At 40.8% G+C, this 17,944-nt stretch overlaps 1 protein-coding gene across 1 annotated transcript; it reads right to left on the bottom strand.

Moving 5' to 3' along the window:
* Positions 1 to 2,338: 2,338 nt before the first annotated feature.
* On the bottom strand, positions 2,339 to 17,671 carry LOC132306637 (uncharacterized). The gene is made up of 3 exons (XM_059804103.1): positions 17,374 to 17,671; positions 2,722 to 2,837; positions 2,339 to 2,635 (listed from the first exon to the last, which is right to left on the bottom strand). The coding sequence occupies exons 1-3, from the start codon at positions 17,640 to 17,642 to the stop codon at positions 2,601 to 2,603; spliced, it is 420 nt and encodes a 139-aa protein (XP_059660086.1). The 5' UTR covers positions 17,643 to 17,671; the 3' UTR covers positions 2,339 to 2,600.
* Between the last annotated feature and the right edge of the window lie 273 nt (positions 17,672 to 17,944).

Raw genomic sequence — 17,944 nt, 5'->3', positions numbered from 1 at the left:
GCGTCCTTCAAGTTAATATGTTAATATTCATTAACTACATAAGTCAGCTTTTTTAGGTATAGTCGTTCAAATAGAGAGAGAGAGAGAGAGAGAGAGAGAGAGTAGATGTGTACAATAACGTACATTCCAACAATGATTGACTGAGTTATAGTGACCAAATCAATATGTCTGTATGTATTGTTTTTGGCTCAAATTGGAGCCATTTGTCATTGCCTTGTAATTGGGCGAGTAAAAAGAGTTCGGACCACTTTTTTCAAGAGTGACAGGGAAGTTCATTTTGACCAATTTAAAGTAGGAAAATGATAAGAGAGTCAATCAGATTGTTCATATGTCAATCTGTTACTCCTATGTTTTATGAAATATTAAAACATAATATTTTTTAAATATACTTTTATATAAACAACTAATCACCTTGATTTTAATAGAAATATGCGTATATAGGCTTCTTCTTGTTCTTTTTTTCTTTTTTCTTTTTTCTTTTTTCTTTTTTTTTTTTTTTTTTTTTTTTTTTGAATTTTTCTCACCACACAAAACAGTTCCTTCAATGTAAAAATATGATCTTATATACTAACATTCAGGCATACTACATAATTGGAGACTTGATTTAAGGTTTTGTTTTTTTTTTTTTTCATTCTAACAGTTACATGGCTTATTGGCTATCATAAACCAATACTTCTTCAAGTTGCTTCCATAAAATTCTAAATTGAAACTCTTCGTCATTTTAAAGATTTATGATTCTGAACAAATATGATTACAGTGGGAGTGAAAAGCAGATCTATAGTTATTCAAATAACAAATACAAACTAAGAACAATAAATAATAATAGTAGACACTGTAAAGAGTCTAGCACCTTCAGAATTTTTAGCATAATTAAATTTTTTTAGAGAACTTTAAAGTGTCACATTTCGACTCTCTGCATTTACTAATCTAACTTCTAACACTTCTTACCTTTAAAAAAAATATTTAAAAAAAAAAAGTCTAATTCAACTTGTTTACAATTTCAATCCACGTTCATTTCCTTGCAATTCTTTTGATTTAAAACTCCTTCTGCTTAAGGCAATTAGAATCTTAAAAAGAAAGTTTCATGTTGTCTGGTCGACTTAAAGAGACTAAGGCATGGGCCTATAACTAAACGAGACATTAAAATAATTAGATGTTGAATGGTGAGCACCCAACCAACCATGAGTCACTTTTTATTTATTTTTTAATTAATACTCACACACATGATCTGTTAGTACATGGGTCATTTGTTGATCATGAATTTGTGTTTCTTGCAATTATAATTTAAGAAAAAGATAATGTCACAAAAACCATTCAATTTATGTAAGAAATTAAAATAATGATTAAGACGCTTTCAAGTGGCTCCTCTAACTTGGAGTTGAGTTTACAGGACTCACTTTTGCCAACACCTTCAAGGGTCACAGGTAAATGGGCTACTTTTCCTACATGGAGTGTGTGTGTGTGTGTGTGTGTGTGTGTGTGTGTGTGTAATATATATATATATTAAGTTCAAAATCCCTACTATTATGACGCTGCTATTCTTTATAAGAAAAAAATAAAAATAATTAATTTTTACTCCCTCTATCTTAAAATACAATCGAAAATCTAACACTCCAATATTTATAAAAAACACTAATTCAGTAATATTCATAAACTATCAGTTAACATTATTTACTTTATTAAACAAGTGCAATAATTTTGAAATACTCTTTTATCTTAAAAAAAAAATTAGAACCTCCTTAAAAAAAATAAAAAATGTCACTAAAATTATTCGATTTATGCAATATATATATATATGATTAAGATCCTTTCAAGTGGCTCCTAGGGACTTGACAGTTCCACTTTTGTTGATGATTTTGTAACTTGGGTTGCGCATTCATCCAACTTGCACCCGTAAAAGGTGTAATTGATCTTATATGTGTTTCCTAGGTAAGAGTCTATAGACACGTGTGTGCGTGTGCGCGTGCGCGTTTTTGTGTTGCACTACTCTTTTGGTCATTCACCACTCTTTGTACACATTCACCATTCTTTGCGCGCGCGCGCGTCTTCAACAGTGTAAGGTTCTTTATCGGCCAAAAACTAAGGGCCTGAAAGCTTAGAACAGTTTTCAACAGTGTAAGGTTCAAGTATGTCAAGAATGTTTTTTCCAGGATTCAGGGACAAGGTTCTCTGTTGTCGAGTTTTGGTGCTTCCATATTTTTGTGGCAGATTTTTATTTATTTATTTACTTGCTATTATTTATTTGTCTTGATTGGTTCTTTCTGGTCTGTAATGCTCCTAATCTGTAATAAAGAAAGGGACAGTTAAAAAGTTCACTGAGAATCGAGTGATCCTGATCTAACAATCAAAAACTGTAGACGAAAAAGTGTGCATCAGGTGGATATGTACATTATCAGTAACAAAATGCTTAAATTTTTAGTCTCTAATGGAGTTGGAATACCATCTTTATCTCTCCACCCACCCTGCTTGTCCCCGAGAAGGAGAGGAAAAAGGGGGTACCTATAATTCTTTAACCAAATCCAACTTTGAAGGAGTTGCTGGCATGCTGCCACCCTGATGCTTTAAGATGACAAGTTCATCGATGTTTATAAGTTCTCCAGTCAATTTTTCCCCTTCTTTCTGGCCTGCTTCTTTTCTGTGCACATTTAGTATAGATTATCAAACAGACAAACACCATATTTCCAGTATGTAAAAAAAGAATGACGAGGAAATAGCGACTACCTAATCTTCTTTTAGCTTCAGATTTCGCAAAAAACTCCCTCCATTCATCAGTTAAAACAAAAATAGGCTCTTCTTCGTCTTCCACATCCAATTCCTCATTCTCCTCTTGTACGATCCTATTGAGAAGCCAAAACCATAGGAGATCAATTTAAATAAGTGAAAAATAGGCGGAAAGGCGAATTAAGGGTATTTTGTGATATTGAAGAGTAGTGTTGAAATCTCCCCAAGGTTAGCTTTTCCCTTTGAATAATGAATAAATGAGCTATTAAATTGAATATATATATATATATATATAACATATTGAGAAATTCAAATAAAAAATAAATCTGCCATGGATTTATAAGTGGCTTAGCTGAGTGGACTCCAATCTTTCTCAAGACCCAAGAAGCCCAAGGATAAATTGCATTGACTTTTCCTCATCTACCCCAACACAAGTTACTCATCATTCCCAAAATTACACTGCACTCTCTTCTACTTTAGTTGTCAGATCCCCCTCAAGTAAATCAACCCATCAAGGTTCATGATTGTGGAAATCACTGTAAATTTATTTCTAAAATACCTATTTTACCCTTACAAATTCAAATAAAATGCACAAGATCATTTTTATTTTTAGGTCAGAAACCGGATTGTCCATTTTTCCCTTTATTAATACATATTACCGTCTATGCTTCATCTTCACAAAGTTATTAAACATTGTTTATCATCATTTTCCTTTTACAAGCCGTTACCATTGTGTTCTTCTCTCCTCAATTTCTCTCTCTACCATACTACACAGACCGCATACCACCATTCATCCATAACCACCAATGAGATAACCAACACTCCACCCTCTTTGTCTCGCTGTAACTATTCTAACCACCATATATCACTACATCTCCTACTTCATCATCTCTTTCTCTATCTTCCTCCTAACTCTCATCCAAGGCAAACCCACCACAAAACAGTCGCCATCCTTTCCTCACAACCACCAGCAACAATCCAATAAATTTGCAGAAATTTAGGAAGAATCAAGAGAATTTTTGTAATTTACCAAGATCATAATCATAGTAGTTAAAGGCTCAAGGCGCACTAAGGCGCCAAATGCCTTCTGGAGCTTAAGCGCAAAGCGCAGTATAAGGCGCGAGCCTGATCGAAGTAAGGCGCGTGTATATAATAATGCATATTTAACCATATATTATTATATATATTCATAATCAAACAGTAATTGCAGTTAATGTAAGTAGTGAGTGAATCATAAATTTATGAACTTTGTCAAATATTTCAGAAGGTTAAACAATAAGATATATGATATAGAACCTTTTAATTTACTAGTCATCAAGTAAAAAAGAAAATGATATGAATAAATGATTAAAAAATACAAGGCGCGTCCTTTTTTTAGCCTGGAGCCTACTAAAAAGTGTGAGCCTGAGGACTTTATGTGAGTCTAATTGAAGGGGATGGCCCGTAGTAGGTTGAGGCGCTCTAACTGAGCCTTGACGAGCTTGGGGCTTTTATGGAGCCTAGGCGCGCCTTTAACAACTATGATCATAATAAAAAGTTAAAGTGAGAAAAAGTTGCCAAAAGATTTGGAAGGAGTTGCTAGAATTTTAGAGAAACAAATATTATAAAGAAAACGAAGTATCACAATAAATTTCAGTGGAAGGTATTGACTTTAAAGAGAGAATGAGAGGATGGACATACTTTGAGATAATTACTGATATTTTAAAGAGACAATAAAAGAGTGTAGAAAACATCTCAACAGGGAGAGAGTAACACTTTTAGAGAACTTAGAAAAGGAAAATGGAAATTTTGGAGAAAGGGAGAAAAAAAGAAATTTTAGAGAGAGGTGGTTATGGAGGTGGGGTTATGGAAGTGAATTTGATTGTGATAGTATGAATATGGGATAGACAATGACAGTTATGCAATTAGGTTTCAATAAGGTCAATTGTGATGAACTGATGGTTATCGACGGATGTCAGAGTGGTGAGTTTTAATGGAATTGCTAGCAGACAGTTAGGATGGTGGATGCGGCCATGGTGATGGGGTTGCAACCAGAGATGGAGGAGTGATATTCTGGTGGTGTAGGTAGTTGTAAGTGATTAGGGAGCGAGTGATGTGCTAATCAGATATGGCTTTATGCTAAGAAGGTCAACAATGGAAATTGTTTAGTTAGTGGAAAGATTATTAGAAAGCTTTAACGAGAATAAGAAAGATCTTTCTATGATTTTTAAAGATTTCTTGGAAGTCTGTGATAGGGTCTTAAGAAATGTAACATGATGTGTCTTAGAAAAGGGAAAAGTAATAAATAGCACATATCAACATATAAAAGACACATATAATGGAACTGTGGCAATAATGAGAAAAATTGGGGGGAAAACAAGTGACTTTCTAATTACTATAACTTTACATCATGGATCAGCATGAAGACATTATCTTTTTGTCTTAGTTATGTATGAACTGAAAATATACATTAAGCTAAAATTACTTAGTATATACCATGTACTGGTGTTATTATTTTGATTGATGGAACTAATGTAGGGGCAATCTAGTTACAGGTATTGAAAGAAATTCTAGAAAATAGAACTAAATATTTGTAATGTAAATTTACTTAAACTAGGAATACAAATGAAGATAAAGCAAAAAATTGAAAATTATTTGTAGGTGCAGAATTTCGCTCAACCAATAATGATTGAGAAAAATAAAACAACTCACTCAACAAATAATGAAAATAAACAAGAACAGTATATAGAAAAGCATAGAATTGCTTGATGGCTTTATTGGAGGTCTTAGCCTCTATTTATATACAACAGATTGCAAAATTATGGTAGGACTCGCGTTGCTTGCCCTCCAATTCTTTCTATATAAACATTCTTTTCTAATAGAGTTCTTTCCATTGTCGAATTTTCCATACATAGAACTTGCCTTGTACAGAACTTCCTATCTCAGAATTTTCCTTCTACAGTAAATCCTTCAACTGGTAGGACTTGTGCATTCTTGAATAACTAGGCTGAACATATTTTGATCCGGCTGGGCTTGAGTAACAGGCCAGATGTTAAATATTAATAAGCTGAGCTGATGACTTCTTGGTTCGGCCTTGATGGAGGTTGGAGGACAAATAACAATGGTCTTGGGCTGTAAATACCCTCAATTTAGGCTTGAGCATGATGGGCCTTATATGTCCTTGGAATGTAGATATGGGTAGTGGTGACGTGTGCGCTTTTTATTGGAGGGAGTTTTTTTCCCTCCACACTTTGCCCCAAATTTCGTTTTTAATTGAGCGACGGCTCCTATTAAAGAGGGAATTGAAAACGGTTTTTTACTTTGCTTCAGAAACGGTTCGAGGTCTTTCATTATTACTCCGTCATACAAGATTTTGCAAGAGTTACATTTGCCCTTGCTGCACTTCTGCGTTCTTCATTTCATCGTTTTGTCAGGTTAGTCTCGTATCTTTCTCTTCAATCTTTCATTATGAGTACTTCATCTACTCCCGAACATATAGACCTTGGGGATTCTGAATCCACACCTTCATCTTCCCCCGTTCGCATTAAGGCTCCCCCTCCTAGGGTTTCTGCAGATCGCCCTTTGTTGAATCCATTAGGTACTTCCCCTCTTCCAATCGAGACATCCACCTCAGGCTCTGATTATGTTCTTACTCATGAAGAGAAGAAAGCAATCATCTCTATTCGCCGCATCAAGTTCTCTATTGCTTCGGTAATGGAAGAATTTGATATTCCTGAGGGAGTAGAAATTGCAGAATATCCCGAGGGTGCCGATTTTACCTCCGGCGAGGGAATTGAGGAGGATGAGTTGCTTCTTTCGGTGGGGCATCTTAACGCCCTCCGATTCCCTCTTCATCCCTTCTATCATTTAGTTTTCAATAAGCTGGGTCTTGCCCCCCTTCAGGTAAATCCTAATTTCTTTCGCATCCTTTCGGCACTGTTGGTGCGCCGGAAATTAGAGGCTCTGGATTTGACCCTTGCCGACCTTCTGCTTACTTACAATATATCTAAGCATGGGACCGAGCCTGGTCGCTTCTTTTTTACCTCTCCCCTTCATCAAAGGATATGCACGAACCTTCCTTCATCCGAAAAGAAGTGGAAAGAAAGGATGGTTATAGTTAAAGGAAAATGGTTCCTGCCCCAATCAATTACGCTCCCCATCCCGCGCAAGTTCGGGAAATTAAGTATAGAATACTTAACCTCCCTTCATACCAAGTGTTCTGGCTGTTTTCCTTGCCAAGTCTTAATGTTTCGCCGTACTTATGAGTTTCTTGGTGTTTTTTCAGCTACATTCCCATCCTCCGCGGCAAGGAACAGACTTTCTTTTCTTGAGGAACGAGTCTGGAGTGACCCCTCGCCTATCGAGGACCTGCTAACTTCTTCAAACCTCAAGGATATTGCCTCCAGTGCTGTTGCTGCAGACCTCATGGATCTGTCTCTACCATCCTTTGACAGTTTCCCTATGACTGAGGAGGAGATACTGAGGGCTGAGGCTTTAAAAAAGAAAGCCGAAGACGCCCAACCCTTGGTTGTTATTGGATCAACTGAGGATGAGGTGGAGGTTGAGGAACCACCAATGAAGAAATCTCGCCTCAACCCCTCATCCTCTGGCAAGGGCAAAGTCCCTTCTAAGAGCAGAGGGAAAAAGGCTGGAGAGGCCGAACCTAAAGATGAAGTCAGGGCCTTTGTTCTGGCTGAGACTGGGGCTCCTTGAACTCCTTCCTTCACCAGGGCTGACAATTCAGTCCTGCACTCAGGGGATTCTGTGATTACAGACCCTTCAGCTGCACTGGCGGTGGCTCGAGAAATGTGGCTCCCAAAGGACGAGGAAGCCATCAGCCAAATGGGGTTGGAACAACTACTCCCCTCTGCCCCGGTCCGAGCCATAGAGGTTCGCATTGCTCCTTCAGAATTATGTTACTCTTGCTTGCTTATATTTGCTCCCCTGTTAAACAGAGTCTATACCACACCATGGCCCTCTGCGCCACTGCTGAAGCTCAATCCCTCTCCATCAAGAAGCTGGAAAAGGATCTTGACAATGCAGAGAAGAGAGCCACTACTGCCTCTACCAATCTGAAGATAGCTTCTGAAGCCAAGGATGCGTACAAGATGCAGTTATCAACCTCTGAGGCTAAGGTGGATTCTCTTCAGGCCGAAGTTCAACGCCTAACCGAGGCTCTTACTACTTGCTTCAAGGCGGGGAAGCAAATGCAGGGGCGCTACTCCTGTCTGGCACACCTGGCTAGTGCTAAAGCGTTCCGGTCTGGTTATAATCAGGGCTCAGGCCCTAAGACGATGGATCCGGACGCTTTTGACAAGCAGGTGGGGGTGCACTTCCCATACGATGAAGGGCCAGAGGCTTTGGAAGCTGAAATCCGCTTTGCCGAGATGGTGAAGGCGCACCTGAAGGGTACTCCTAGCTCGTCTGCTCCTGCGGCTTCAATTCCTCCTACCCCAAGTCCTACTGTAGTGGATGCTTTTGAATCTACTCCCTTCGATCCGAAGAGGAAGTAGAACCATGTATTTTGTTTTTATGGACAGCCTGTTTGGGATAATGAATATAATTTTTTGTTTTAGGCTTACCTGACTTGTTTTTGCTGTATGCTCTTGATACTGTTCATATTTCTCTGACTGGTAATGTGTTTAAACAATAAACATTGTCTTTATGCTTCGGATTTATGCTATCTACGAAAACGCAAGGATGGTGGAAGAAGGAGATCCTTTTAACAGTTTAGTTGATATCGCAAGATGATTCATATGGACAATGATTTAACTGTTAAATGAACCCTCCTTGCCTTTTACTTGCCTGCAGTAGATGTATACATACTCTTTCCTTCTCGTGTGTTCCTAATGTGGGGTGGATCATGATGAACTTATGATATATCCGCATCCACAGGGTATTAAACACTTGGAGTCCGGAGGAAAGAGTTCTGATCCGGGCACCAGAGGTCTAAGGCGAATTATTCCTCGGCACTTAGTGTGGAGGAATATTGCTGAATAGGACACTTAGGGTCCAAATCTGTCTCGGACACTTAGGATTCGAGGCGAATTATCCCTCGGCACTGAGTCGTGGAGGACTAGTGCTGAATAGGACACTTAGGGTCCGAAGCTGTCTCGGACACTTAGGATCTGAGGCGAATTATACATTCCCTGGCGTGGAGCCGGAGGGGAGGTTTTGCCGAGCCGGACACTTAGGGTCCGAGGCGAGATTTTCGCCGAGTCGAACACTTAGGGTCCGAGGCGAGATTTTTGCCGAGCCAGACACCTAGGGTCTGAGGCGAATGACCTACTCCCCGGCGCTGAGCCTGAGGGGAGGTTTAAATGAATCACTCCCCGGCGCTGAGCCAGATGGGAGGTTTTGCCGAACCAGACACTCAAGGTCCGAGGCGAATGAACTACTCCCCCGCGTTAAGCCTGAGGGGAGGTTTGTTTTTTATTTTTCCTCAAACCACTTATCATGAGGCCGAGGATTCAAAAATGATAAGAGGCCAAGAAAGCGAGTAACAGTGGCTGTGACGTTTTCCATTTGTTGACTTTGGAGACCTGCCTCCTCCACTGATACTCCCTTCTTGGCAACCAAATGTTGTGGACCACGCATATATGAACCGCATTTCTTTTCTATTTCTATCCGATGTGGGACATAGACTAAATTTTGTCAAAAAGGTCGGTGTAAGGAATGCCTCTGGTATTGAGCTTGACAGCCTTAAATACCAGTGGGCCCTCCTTACACCGTGATTAACTATTTGAATATTTCTATATATAACAGAATGTAGCACATACTTTTTTGTCGATGTGGGATAGAAAGGTTTAAGCACAGGCCATAACTCATGTTTTGTTGTTTTTTTTTTGAAAAAAATCAGACGAATGCCATGCATGCAGACGAATGCCATGCATGCATAAAAATCGCATAATCATAGAGTAGTATGGCCCCCCATTTTTATAAAAAGAAACAAAAATAGAGGAAAGTTGTACTGAATATAGAAGCAAAATAAAGAAAAGTTTGGCTGATTGTGGACATACGTAGCTTTATTTGTGAAGAAGTTGTAGCAAAATGGACAAACTTAACTAATGGAAATACCTTTTCAGGTGTATTGCGTTCCAAGGACGCGCAATGGGACGTCCGCCAGCTTCAGCCAAACGATATGCTCCTTTCTCCACTACTTCGGTAACCCTGTAGGGTCCGGTCCAATTAGGTTCCAGTTTCTTTACATGAGCTGTCTCCTGCTTCAAAACCCAATCGCCTACCACAAAGCTCCTGAATCTGACGCGTTTGTTATAACTGTTACACACCTGCTGTTGGTATGCCGCGAGACGAATTGCTGCTGCATCTCTCCTTTCGTCCACAAGATCAAGGCTATGTTCGAGTTGTTGCTCATTGTTCCCCTCCAGTACCAAGGATGTCCGAAGGGTTGGGATTATGGACTCGGTAGGAATGACAGCTTCGGATCCATATGCCATAGCAAATGGGCTTTCTCCCGTGGGTCGTCTTGGAGTGGTTCGATAGGCCCAGAGCACTTGAGGGAGATTCTCGTACCACTTTGTCTTCAATTTCTCCAATTTTTTCTTTAAGCACCCGAATATCGTGCGATTAGTTATTTCAGCTTGCCCATTGCCTTGTGGATGACTAACTGCAGCCAATTTTTGCAGGATTCCATGTTCGCTAAAGAACTTCCTTGTACTTCTGTTATCGAGGTTCTTACCATTGTCCATTACGATGACTTTTGGTACCCCAAACCGGCAAATAATGTTGCTCCAAATAAAATGCTTCACTTCTTCGTGGGTGACGCTAGAGAAGGCTTCAGCTTCCACCCACTTGGTGAAGTAATCCGTAGCCAGAAGTACATGCTCCTTTTTTTCCATGGTTTTGGGTAATGGTCCTACTATATCAATCCCCCATTGGGCGAACGGCCATGGATTAGCCATGGCGTGCAAACCTTCGGCAGGTTGGTGCTTTATTGGACCATGGCGCTGACACTTGTCACATCTTCTTGAGTATTCCTCGGCATTCCAAGCCAAGTATGGCCAAAAATAACCTTGGGTTAGAATTTTGTGTGCAAGGGATCTTCCTCCCGAGTGGTTTCCACAACCTCCTTCATGAACTTGTTTTAGAATTGTGAGAGCCTCAGTAGGGGTTAAACACTTGAGATAAGGACCGGAGAATGACCTTCGGTACAACTGGTTATTGATGATTGCGTACTTAGCCGCGGTAAGCCTAAGCTTCCTTACCTCAGCTTTCTGACTCGGGAGAACTCCTTCCTTGAGGTAGGCCTCGATTGGATCAATCCAGCAGGGCTCGCGTGGTACTTCCGGGATCACCATCACCTCTTGCCGGGGATTAATGCTGGGTTCTTCGAGAACATCGATTGGAACAAGCCGAATCAACTCTTCATCTGAAGATGATGCGGATGCGGATGCGGCCAATCGATCTGCTTCGGCATTTTCATCTCGTGGTACCTGATGGAACTCGATTTGATCGAACTCCCGGATAGCACTCTCTACAGCATCTTTGTATGACTTCATACGTTCCTCCTGTAGCTGTTTAGCTAGCCGAAGTCCGGCGAGCAATGCCTCATACTCGGCCTCGTTATTAGTAAATGGGAAATCTAGCAAAATTGACTGCTGCAGCTTGGTACCCTCGGGTGTTGTGATGTCAATCCCGGCCCCTGCCCTTTTCCGGTTGGAAAAGCCATCAACCCGTAACTCCCAGTATGGCTCTTGAAGTGTCGGTTCCTCAGGTTGATCTTCGTACTCTAGTAGGAAATCCGCTACTGACTGCCCCCTGTGAGACACCTTCGGTGCATAGGTGATGTCAAAAGAGCTAAGTTCAATAGCCCATTTTGTAATTCGACCAGACAGGTCTGGTTTAGCTAGGATAGCTCGTATAGGGTGATTTGTAAGCACCACTATGCTGTGAGACTCGAAGTAATGTCGAAGTTTCCTCTTAGCATAAATTAACGCCAGGATTACCTTTTCCGTCTTGTTGTACCGTGTCTCGGCATCCGTCATCGTTTTGCTTGTGTAAAAGATTGGGTGCTGAAACTTGCCTTCTTCTTTGATCAACACTGCACTCGTTGCTACAGCTGATACTGCTAAGTACAGGATGAGAGTGTCTCCGGGCGTTGGAGCAGAAAGGATCGGGGGTTTCGTCATGTAGCTTTTCAATTGGTTGAGAGCTTCCTGCTGCTGAGGTCCCCACATATCTTTGCTTTTGGATCGAATAGCATCAAAGAAAGGCTTATACTTATCAGATAATCGGGATATGAACCGGCTGAGAGCCGCAATTCGGCCGGTTAAAACTTGCACTTCCCTGCGGGTTTTTGGCTCCTGGTTCTGTATGAGTGCCTTTGCCTGAGCTGGGCTTACTTCTATTCCTCTTTTATTTACGACGTGCCCGAGGAACTGTCCTGATGAGACGGCGAAAGAGCACTTGGTGGGGTTCAACTTCATATTGTACCTCTTGAGGGTATCAAAGACCTCCTGGAGGTGCTTCGGGTGGTCCTCTTTCCGTATACTCTTGACCACCATATCATCGATATAGGCTTCAACTGTGTTCCCCGGCAGATTATTGAAAATTTTATTGACAAGTCGCTGGTAGGTGGCTCCAGCATTCTTTAGGCCGAAGGGCATCACTCTGTAGCAGTAAGTGCCCGTCTCTGTAATGAAAGCGGTTTTCTCCTCATCTTCAGGATTCATGGGAATCTGATTGTAGCCGGAGTATGCATTGAGGAATGTGAGCCTCTCATAACCAGTCGTAGCATCCACCATTTGATCAATTTTGGGCAGAGGGAAGCTATCTTTTGGGCAAGCTTTGTTAAGGTTGGTATAATCTACGCATACCCTCCATTTCCCATTCTTCTTTTGAACGACTACTACATTTGAGAGCCATTGTGGGTACTGCACCTCTCGAATGAATCCTGCTTGTAATAGTTTATTTACTTCCTCGGCTATTATGCGATTCCGCTCAGGTGCGAACCGTCGGTGCCTCTGCTTGATCGGCCTGAATTCTGGGTTAACCCTCAAACTATGGCATGAGACCATAGGATCGATCCCCACCATGTCCGAGTGATCCCAGGCAAAGACATCTGAATTGCACCGAATGACCCTGATCACTGCTTCCTTCTCTTCGGCTGTGCAAGATGAGCCAATGTAGGTGACCTTCTGAGGGTCTCCGAGGACTACCTCTATAGCATCGAGGGACTCCTCGGTAGGTGCTTCAGCCTCGGCTTCTTCCTCTGCCTTGAGATACTTGGGCAGAGGATATTGTAACTGCTATTTGATTGCGCCTTTGGGATTCGCCTCTAACTGAGGTGATTTTGACGCCTTTTTTGCTTCATGTAGCGTTAGCATGTAACATTCTTTTGCAGCCACCTGGTCTCCCCAGAGGTCGATGACTTCCCTGCCATCTGGGGATAAACACCTCATTACTTGATGAAGGGTAGAGGGGACTCCGTTCATACGATGGATCCAACCTCTCCCCATAATGAGGTTATAAGATGGATGAATCTCTGTCACGACAAAGTTCTCCTTCAGAGTCCTCTTTGCTGCAGTAACGGATAGATCGATCACCCCAAGCGGATTCACCTTAGTACCATCAAATCCCATTAGGGGGCTGGAAGTTGGCCTGATGGACGATGGCGAAACCCCCAACTGATCAAAAGCTGTTTTTGTAATGATGTTGGCGCTACTTCCCGGATCTATTAGCACTCTCCTGATCATATAATTCGCTACCAGGAGGCTAATGACCAAGGGGTCCTCATGCGGGCGCTGGACTCTAGAAAGATCATTGTTACCGAATCCAATGTTGATGCTGCCTGGTGCAACCGTGTTTACCGAAGACAATCTTCGTAACTTATGAGCCTCTCTCAGCCTGGATCTGTACAACTCTTCAGACTCTTCATCATCCTCTGACCTTCCGTGTATAGCATGGATAACTTTTACCTGACCGCCCTCTACCCGTCAAGGGTTAACCTCCCGAGGTTTTACGTGCTCCTTCGTGGCAAGATACTCCACCAACTCTCCTCTCACTATCATGCTTTCTACCTGTCGCTGAAGGGACCTGCAGTCATTGGTGGTATGTCCATAGTCTCTATGGTAGGCACAATGTTTGCTTTTGTCCCTCTGCTCCAAGGGTTGTTTCATGGGCTGAGGAGTTGCGAACCTCGTCTTATTCTCTTGGAATAGGCGCGCCAAGGTAGTACGGAGAGGGGTAAGCCTGTCCTCTGTCCTTCGCCTCTTCTCAGACGCTTGGGTGACTTGTGTGGCGGTATGAGGAACCTTCTGCATCCTTGTGCTCGCAACCTTCTCTCGAGACTTGTTTTCCACTGTGACGAGGGTAGCGTGCTGTGCACGGTGGGCTACGTTTTCCTCCAACCGAATGTAGATTTATGCCCTAGCGTTCAAAGTCTGCATATCCGGGGGGGAATATTTGACCAAGGATGTGTGAAACTTAGTTCCCTGGATCATTGCCAACTTAAATGTTTTGATTGCCGTGGCAGGGTGGCAATCTGCTATCTCCGAGGCCTCCATGTTAAACCTGGATAAAAAATCTTGCAGAGTTTCTCCCTTCCTTTGCCTTATGGTGGAAAGGCTGGCGATACTTTTCTTCTGCTTCTTATTTCCGCAATACTGGGCTAAGAACATAGTGCACAAGGTCTCATAATCAGGGATAAACTTGTGTGGCCTATTCCTAAACCATTCTAACGCTGCTCCGGTTAAACTGGTAGGAAAAACCTTACACATCCATGGATCGTTATGATCGTCCAGTGCCATCTTTTGCACATAATGATCGAGATGCCGAGAGGGGTCTCCTGCCCCATCGAACTGGGTGAAGGATGGCATAGTGAACTTCTTTGGTCTCTCCACAAGGTACACCTCGTCAGTAAAGGGGGTCTTGACCAAAGAGTTTTTGTGCTCTCTAGCCATCTCGGCTGGTGTCTGAACTCTTAAGAGCTTCTTTTCGTCGAAGGCATCTTGTGCGCGTGCGCCATCTGGAACGCCATTGGACCATACCGTAAGCCTATGGCTGGACTCGGCCTGTTCGTCCTGTGTGCGATGCGGGAGATTATCCGAAGCAACCGCCTCGGATCTCGTCCCTTGCTTTTGCTGAACCTCATTAGGTCGAGCCCCGTTGGGTGGTGTCTCGTTGGCTGGAGGCTCGTGAACCGGAGGTAAATTCCAGGTGGGGGGTGGTGCCGCAGCATCGCCTGGTGGTGGTTGTGGCGTTAGCCTGGCCATGGTCGTGTGCAGCGTATGAGTCTGCTGCTGAAGCGCAGCTATCTGGGCGACACTCGTATCGTTTGCTTGCCGGAGTGTCTCAAATTGGTGCAAGAACTCTTCTCGCATCTTTTGCATCAATTCTATCTGTTGATTCATTGCTGACTCTCCATTTAACATTCCAGACACGACTAAGGATTTGATTTGAAGAACAAGTGGGAGTATATTTTTATACGTTTCCCACAGACGGCGCCAAAGTGTAGATGCAGAATTTCGCTCAACCAATAATGATTGAGAAAAATAAAACAACTCACTCAACAAATAATGAAAATAAACAAGAACAGTATATAGAGAAGCGTAGAATTGCTTGATGGCTTTATTGGAGGTCTTAGCCTCTATTTATATACAACAGATTGCAAAATTATGGTAGGACTCGCGTTGCTTGCCCTCCAATTCTTTCTATATAAACATTCTTTTCTAATAGAGTTCTTTCCATTGTCGAATTTTCCATACATAGAACTTGCCTTGTACAGAACTTCCTATCTCAGAGTTTTCCTTCTACAGTAAATCCTTCAACTGGTAGGACTTGTGCATTCTTGAATAACTGGGCTGAACATATTTTGATCCGGCTGGGCTTGAGTAACAGACCAGATGTTAAATATTAATAAGCTGGGCTGATGACTTCTTGATTCGGCCTTGATGGAGGTTGGAGGACAAATAACAATGGTCTTAGGCTGTAAATACCCTCAATTTGGGCTTGAACATGATGGGCCTTATATGTCCTTGGAATGTAGATATGGGTAGTGATGACGTGTGCGCTTTTTATTGGAGGGAGTTTTTTCCCTCCACATTATTAGATACTAAAAGGCGAATAATTTCATTAACTAGGATTTATTGTTCATATAGAAGGATAAATTGAAGATTACATTCCTTACAGAATTTAAAACAAGATGCATTAAGGGAGGGAGTGATTTTTTCATGTGTAATTGACGTATACCTTTAAAACTAAAAACAATTACTATATAAGCCATACATAATTTATAGGATGGAATGAGGGTCGATTAAGAAACATGCTCATAGATGAAGTGTGGGGAAATGCAAATATTGAGAAAATGCATGCTAACACAAGAAAGAATAAAATTAGGAATAAGTTCAATTTTCAGATGGTTTTTCTTTCTTGAAAATGCATTCTTGAGACAGCTGAAGCAACACACATTGGGAATAAATAAAATTAAAAAATGATTAAGATGGTTAACAATAACTACATATGCAACTGGGAAAAAAAATAACCACAAATGCGACAAAAGTGACATGGTCCACATTGAAGACAATGCTAAGGGAAGGACAAGATAAAACTTAACATGGATTGAGATAGTAAGGGTATACATAATAGCATGTGGATTGACTGAACTAATCCAAAGTAGTTGAGACAAGACTTTATTTATTTGAGATGTATCTTCATTTTAATGAGGTGGCGAACCACAAGGAAATTTACTATCCTATTTCATACATAAAGTAAGAAAAACCTATATATAACTATCCTAAAAAATAAGTAAAATGTTATCCTACTTCATACATGAAGTAAGCAAAAACAAGATATAATATAAATGTACAAACTTCTATACTTGTTTCCTTTCGCCAGTTCTCTCAATATCCAAGTACAATTATATTGAGGAACCAGGGTATGCTTGGTATTATTTTCTGAATTTCTTTAATTCTTAGAGAACAGGAAAAACACAACACGATCTGAAAATCTGTTTGCTTGAAAGGTGTATGAAAACTGCTCCCAACAAAGTTAAGACAAAAAACACAAATTTTCATAGAACAACAATCTTTATAATTCTTGAATATTGTTTTCTATTTTCCGAAGTCTTGAGAACTGTATTTTGAGAGTAAAACTAAAATAGGATCTAATTTTCTAGCTGATCCCTTTTTCTGTTCTCCACAAAGGAAATCAATTTAATTCCACTGTATTGAAAATAGAACCCAACTGCGTCCAATGTTTTAAATTCCTAATTCTAGGGCTTAAAGAAGCCTTTGTGCATTTGGCTGTGTCATGTCCCATGACCTCATTTCTATTAAAAAAAAAATTCTCTTTAATTTTACCACATAAGAGAAGTTCTCTGAAACCAAACATTCGACAAATCCGATCTCATTAACAGGAATTCCAATGTAAAGAGACATGAATAATCACAAAACCCAAGAAATAATAAAAATTTATAAAGCAGACCTAAGTCTAACCTGAAACATATAAATAGACATATATATGTATTAACAGGAATGATGGTCAACATTTGAATTAGCCCAATTTAAGTGGAAAACACAATGAACAAATGAAGTTTAACATGACTGTTACATTTTTTTAAATAAAAATAAGAGAGAGGCTGTGATGATTAGAATAAATGAATAGACAGATAAATCGGAAAAATAAGAGAAGAGAAGGAATTGAAGCAAAACTTACAGAACATCAGGAAGCTGCAAGTTCAATTGGTTCGTGCTGTTTGGCGAAGGAACAGACTCAGCAGGTTCAGGATTTGGGGGAAAAGTGAATTTAGGGCATGTGAGGGGGGACCTGTTTGGCTGGAGAAGATGGCCGTGAAGTGGACAGTGAGGTGAAATGTGGTGGTGGTGGTGGTGGTGGCGGCGGCGGCAGAGGAATAAAGGATTATGGTGGTGATGATGGGGAAGCAAGCATGGTCTCCATGTCGTGTATCTGTGTGAGGAGTCCATAGCTATTAACTATAGAGTAAAGGTAATCAACCCAAGGGTAGAATTTTATGTCAGGGATCAAAACTCTAAGATGGGTAGTTTGTGGGATAATTGTAATAAATGGCAAGTATTAGGGATACAATTTAAAATACAACAAATACAAAAAAGAACGTATTAGAGTTCGGATTACTGTAAGAACGTTGAAAGTATTTTTATTAATAGAACTATTATAAATTTGTTGAAAGTATTTTTATTAATAGAACTATTATAAATTTGTTGTCAGTAAAAGCATTCATGCTTTTGGTAATAATGTTGTTTAAAAC

The sequence above is a fragment of the Cornus florida genome, unplaced genomic scaffold (assembly GCF_030987335.1).
Source record: "Cornus florida cultivar Cherokee Brave unplaced genomic scaffold, ASM3098733v1 CherokeeBrave_3.0.0_Hap2_Chr05, whole genome shotgun sequence".
Classification (NCBI taxonomy): Eukaryota; Viridiplantae; Streptophyta; class Magnoliopsida; order Cornales; family Cornaceae; genus Cornus; species Cornus florida.
This window is presented reverse-complemented; position numbering and strand designations above follow the sequence as displayed.

Coding starts and splice junctions, on each gene's coding strand:
- LOC132306637 (XM_059804103.1), bottom strand. CDS start 17,642: ATGGACTCCTCACACAGATACACGACATGGAGACCATGCTTGCTTCCC. Junction 2,838..17,373: donor TTGCAGCTTCCTGATGTTCT/GTAAGTTTTGCT, acceptor GCTTCTCAATAG/GATCGTACAAGAGGAGAATG. Junction 2,636..2,721: donor TGAAGCTAAAAGAAGATTAG/GTAGTCGCTATT, acceptor AAATGTGCACAG/AAAAGAAGCAGGCCAGAAAG.